At 40.2% G+C, this 6,000-nt stretch overlaps 1 protein-coding gene across 2 annotated transcripts in view; it reads left to right on the plus strand.

Moving 5' to 3' along the window:
• grk3 (G protein-coupled receptor kinase 3) overlaps nucleotides 1-5,405 on the plus strand; it is a 57,470-nt gene extending 52,065 nt beyond the window's left edge. For both annotated transcript variants that reach the window (XM_017693761.2, XM_037547015.1), the window contains 2 exons: nucleotides 1,070-1,183; nucleotides 1,424-5,405. In XM_017693761.2, coding sequence (XP_017549250.1) covers nucleotides 1,070-1,183; nucleotides 1,424-1,585 — 276 coding nt within the window. In that variant the 3' untranslated portion in view covers nucleotides 1,586-5,405. The remainder of the gene's footprint in view (nucleotides 1-1,069; nucleotides 1,184-1,423) is intronic.
• The last annotated feature ends 595 nt before the right edge of the window (nucleotides 5,406-6,000 follow it).

The following is a 6,000-nucleotide window of genomic DNA, read 5'->3' on the forward strand; positions in this document are numbered from 1 at the left end:
TACATATATTTGCACTTCTTTCCACAAGGCAATAGCCTGTTAAATGATGCTAATAAGCTAGCACTAATAGTGGTAACTTCTCAAGTTGTTTGACTTTGCCTAGTTATTTTGGATGGTAGCCGTTTGGCAGTTTTTTGTTCTCTTCTGTAGTATTTGTCAGTGCAGTGACTAAATTTTGAGTCGGTTAACTTATGGAAGCTCATGTTCACTATCCAGTATGTACAGAGCACACTTTGGGCAACTCTTATTCTGCCTAAGAATAAACATTAATCAGTTGTACATTAGAGCATTTGAAATTAGGCAACACCCTTCCATTTAATGAAAAAATATGGATCATGATGTGTTTTTAGATCCATGTTATTGAGTTATATACCAATTATTTTGATGATTGACTAATCAGTTTTGCTGTTATTTGTCATTCATGTGGAAATGATAAACAAATTTGAATTACATACATTCAGTGCATCACTTTTTTTCAGGATAATGTAGACCTACACAAGATTTAAAAAAAAATCCAAAACAAACTGTTTTATTAGAAACAGAATGTTGTAAATTTCTTAAAACAACTAGCCTGTATAATTTCTGCCAACACAAATAATCGCTGAAAGGGTTGCATTGATGCAGATATTGGTATCAGCTGTCGGACTGATATTATGAACTCTCGTACCCATACTCAAAAATTCACTGATATCCACATTCTAATTGAAGTTGGCAGTGAGGGGGGCTCTGCTCTTGCAAAGAAGTGTTAACTGACTCTGTGGCATTCAGACATATAGACACTGGTCACTTGAATCTGTTTGCCTTTGCATGTAGCCACCAGACCTCTACTGTCTCATGTACATCAACTACTGCATAGGTTACTCAGTATGGTATCGGGCTCTTTATCAGCAGGTTCTAAAAAAATATATACTTGTACTCCTACTTAGTATTAAAAAAAGGTATTGATGCATCCCTAATGATAGTAGATAAAATTAATGTGAATGTAAGGTCTGCAGGAATTTAGTGTAATGCAATGACAAATTAGAAGGTTCTCTCAACAGGGTTCACTAATTGGTCTCTCTCCCCACAGCAAAACCTTTTGACAATGGAGCAGATAGTGACTGTGGAGGAGACACAGATCAAGGACAAGAAATGCATCCTACTGAGGATCAAAGGAGGGAAGCAGTTTGTCCTTCAGTGTGAGGTAGGTTCGTTTCCCCCACTGTGCTCACTGCATCATTGTGTCCTCTTATCTTCAGTTCTTTCCTCTCATGTTGCCATGTTCTCAGTGTTGTTTCGTTGTTATCTTGTAATATCATGAGCAATAATCATACTGATGCTAGAGCATAAATTGGTTGTCTGCAAAATTGCATTTGCAACTAAAGAAACGATTGAAATTTTGTTGAGTGGTTGCTTGTCCTTTTTTTCCCCACTTGCTTCTCAGAGTGACCCAGAGTTTGTACAGTGGAAGAAGGAGCTGAACGAGGCATTCACCGAAGCCCAGAAACTGCTACGCCGTGCTCCCAAAGTCATCGGCAAGGGCAGGGCTGGTGTGGTGGAACTTTCCAAACCACCGCTTACACATCGCAATAGCAACGGCCTGTGAACCATCACCGCCACCCCACCATTCTCTATTGGCCCCTCGTCCCCTCCCACCCATCCACCCATAATCCACATATCCTCACACTCACTCACACACACACGAGTACGCACTATGTCACCTGTTCCTATAATCACAAATGCTCCCCCATGTGCTCATTCAGGCTTCTAAAGATGAACCTCCACCACTGGAGGGTTCTGCTGGACCATTTAACAGTCGTTTCTGTTCTGTTCTACAGGCGCACACATTTGCAACTTGACACGCTGGGGTGGTTACCACTCCAAGATAATGTTAAAGGACCATTGATGTCAGTGCTGATCTAGGAGTATATGTTGACTAGTATGTACACTCAAGTGGGGCAGACTGAGACTTTCTGCCTTTTTTTCTGGACTTTTCTCCCCCTGCTAAACTCCCACCCCCTCCTTTTGCATCTGTGAAGCTCCTCCTCATCCAAGGCTTTTTCCCCCCAGGCATCAACTGTCCTGCAGCCAGCCACACATGTACATAGACTGAAATGTGATGCTGTGGGGAGCTAAATCCTATGCCTTTGCCATTTATTACTTCTGCTGTGAATGTGTGGGCTGAACTTATCACTTTAGAGCTCTCTGTGTGAAGATGCAGATAGTAGATCCTTACATGCAAGACAGTGTGTAGGATGCTGTTGTAGGGCAATATTGAGATCTCTGCAGTGCAAGCTGGTAGGACCTCTTTCTGTCTGCCTTAGGAAGTCATCTGAAGTTGAATGAAATTACATCCTTCAAAATATGGAGATCTAATCAAATGAAAGCATGTCTCATGAAATGGCTTTTAAGATGTCCCTTCTCTTGTCTTGTCATGGCCCTTTTTGGATTAGCCAAGGCCACCTTATTGATTGGCCCATTCGTTAAAGATATGCTGTCTGACCCATCTTTTCAATGTTGCTGACTCACAGTGTGACTAAACAGAACTCATCTTACAGGTTTTATGTTTTGCAAATGGACCACATAAATGGATGCTGATTAGTGGACTGTGGTGGTTAGGTCATTAGCCATCGCGCTCCCTACCTCCCTCCTCTCTGCTTGAATTGGCTCCTCCCTAACTTCCTGAGTGTGCTATAGGTGACGGAGATTCAGGAAAGCAGTAAGAGTAGCACTCTTTCTTGAGTTGAGAGTAAATAAGGTGTGATTGACTGAGGGTAGTTTTTGGTATTCAGCTCCTGAGAGACCAAATTGAGTTACTGTGGCTGAGTGAGTGCTTGCATGCAGTACTATGGTGTGTGTGTGTGTGTGTGTGTGTGTGTGTGTGTGTGTGTGTGTGTGTGTGTTAATTTGTTCATTCACAAGAAAAAAATGTACCTTAAAAGCAGGTGGCCCATGCAAGTGTCAGCAGGAAACATTCCCATCACCCCCCCCACCCCCCACCCCCCGATTTCGCTGCTTCCCTTAATGCCCCAAACCTTAAAAACCCACATACTGAAGTGCAAAAAGTGCCAACAGGAAAAGTACTTAAATAAACATTTTACTTAAGAGACCTGAGGATTCTTCACAACAAGCCTGCTTGATTCTGGCTAGGCTCCACTGCAGATATCAGAATGGAAATGGACTCCAAGAATGGAGCACAATATAGCAGCAGAGGTGCAGGATCATGACATGAGAGCACCAAAAAACTGCATCTCCAGTTCTCCATTCAAAAGGACCTCCTTCAGGAATGGACTTTGAAACAGTGGCACCGGTCTGATGGACAAAAACATGGCGATTTTAGTCTGGGGACCACTTGAAAGAAATTGAGCAGCATAAGAGTCCTAACCCAACTGTACATAAGAACCTTTCCTTTCTCTGTGCATCTACAGTATACTCTTCTTGAAAATGTTTGCATATATGGGGAATCGTCTGTCTGCCTGTCTGTGTTTCTGTCCCTATGTCTCGGCTTGGGGGATAGTGGGGGTGGGTTCCGTTTGGCCACTTTCAGTCAGTCAGTGTGCATACCTCAGGATGAGACAGATACATCAGTGTGGAAGTCCAAAAGAACTAGTGGCTTATCTCATAGTGAGGTGCACAAGGTTTTTAATCTGTGTTTCCCCAACAGAAGTCTCTGAGACGCCCTGCATATGTCGATCCGTGTTGGCATTATCCATCTGCAGGCAGACAGACTGTTAATCAAAGACAGAAGTGTGTTTGTGTGTCAGTGTCCTATGCCCAGTGAGGAAATTCACGCAGGCGTTTGAGAAGGTGAATGGATAGAGATGGTAGGGGGGGGGGGTAACTTTAAACCATTCATTGTAATGCTTGATTTCAGTATAGTTTTAATTTTTATATTGTTTTGAATGTGACAATGCAGATTTCTATAGATTACTTATTTTTGAAGTATGTACTTTTTCTTTTGACTGGCTAATAATAAGCACAGTAAAAAGGCATAAAAAGGCAGTTTTGAATGCAATTTTAGTTTTTTTTTCCCTTTTTTTTTCTTTGTATATTTCAGGTTTCTCCATGCAGTAATGTTTTTTTAAAGTGATTTCTTGTCCATGCATTTTGAACGGAAACTTTGATTTGCATGTGACCCTGGGTTTTGCTAAGAAATTGCAGGGTTTGGGATTAATCTGTTTTTGTAGCCTTTAAGTGTTGAGGAGGTGCCATCCTTAAGGAAGATATTTTTCAGCCCTTCAAGGGACTTATTTTGAAACCAAAATGGTTTGGATGTTTGAATTATCACTGCACTTTTTAACCACCGACTTCACAAGCTGACAAAAATGTGCCAAACAACTGTATTAGAAGATTGTCCTGAACCAATGAAATACTCCTTTTATGGCGTAGCCCTCACTGACCACAGTTCACCCTCTCCATTCCCTGCATTTTAAGGCCAAAACTGGTACGTTTTTACGAGTGAACAAAAGTGTGTGTTGAGGAAGGGCACAAATTGTGACCAAATTTAAGTGATCCAGCAGGCTGGGAGAGACCCTGACAAGATGGTCTCTGATGGACTGAAAAGTAGCTAGCCTCCAAGCTACCAGCGATCACTGGTACCTGTAGAAACATTTACCTTAACTCACCCAGTTCTTAAAGACTGTGGCACCTCCACCAATCCCAAATATTCACGTTTTATTCAGGGGTTTTATATTTTATTTTAATGGTAGGTTGTCATTCACTATTTTAATGTTGGCTTCTTTTCAAATGCTTGTGTGTCTGTCCGTAGAGGTGAATTTGTCTGGCAAACACGGATTTCAAAATGATTGACAAAATAAGTAACAGAGGACAGTAAATAGGAAAAAAACTAACGAAGTAAATATATGTGTATGTGAAATGACAGATGAGTTAGGCTTATTTAAAAGAAACAACATAGAAACAAAAAAATGTCTTGGGATGGGATTGGGTTTGATGTGAGTTTCAAATATTTGTGGTGAAGAATCAGCTCAAATCTTGCACATAAGTTTAGATAGTGTACTTATGACTTACAGATTATTATTTTTGTCTGTTTAATGCAAGATTCTCTTGCTCTCTTTCATATTTATTGTCAGGTTGGGGAGCTAGCCCCTCTGTGCTAAGAATCCATGTATCTGGGTTTCAATAGAGCACAGAGCTGTAGAAGATTCCGGTTTACAGTCACCAGAACATTTTTTCTTTTTTTTTGTTTTTTGGGTTTTTTTTTTTGTGCCGCAAATAAACGCAAATACTACTGTCTGGGGGTATTACAGTTAAGGTTGTTGTTGTTGCTGTTGTTGTTATTATAATTATTATTATTATTGATGAAGATACTCAATGAATGAATTTTTTTTCCTTCCCAGAGAAGCTAGGAACATGTGTTGAACTGCCCATTAAAAACAGTTCAGAAATAAAAGCCCATTTTCCGTGTTGCCTTGTCTGTTGTCTTCATGCCTTAAATGCTTCAAAGATGTATATTTGTATGCATTTTCTATTCCTTGGCTAGTTACATGGAGAGCTTTGTGTGCCCCTGGTCAAATGTCAAACATGTTTTAGAATTTCTAGAAAAACGGCGTATTTGTTTCCTGTAAAGGTTTTGTGAACTTATGAACACTTGTGAACACTTTCTTTTTGCATCTGATTTTACACAAGATTCACTCCTCTTAGTAAGAAATTTATCAAGACACTTGTATGCTGCTTTAACACAAACATGCTGACATGAAGTGAATGAGAAATAGGACTAGTATTGCTGGAGTGTGGGTTCATATTGTTTGTCAGTGGCTGTTTTAAACTGCATACTATAGAAACAGTAACATCTTCCAGGAATCATTTAAGTCATCTAGGCATACATAACACTGTTAATTCTTAAGATTGTCTTAATAAGCCATCACTCTTGTTCATGTTTTACAGGCAATCAACCTGGTACTGTACATCTACCACTTATTTGATTTTCAGTCAAAATGGCTATTGAGGACAAGTCATTTATTTTTAAAGTTTGCAACATTGGGGGGGGGTTGTGTATCTTTA

The sequence above is a fragment of the Pygocentrus nattereri genome, chromosome 18 (assembly GCF_015220715.1).
Source record: "Pygocentrus nattereri isolate fPygNat1 chromosome 18, fPygNat1.pri, whole genome shotgun sequence".
Classification (NCBI taxonomy): domain Eukaryota; kingdom Metazoa; phylum Chordata; class Actinopteri; order Characiformes; family Serrasalmidae; genus Pygocentrus; species Pygocentrus nattereri.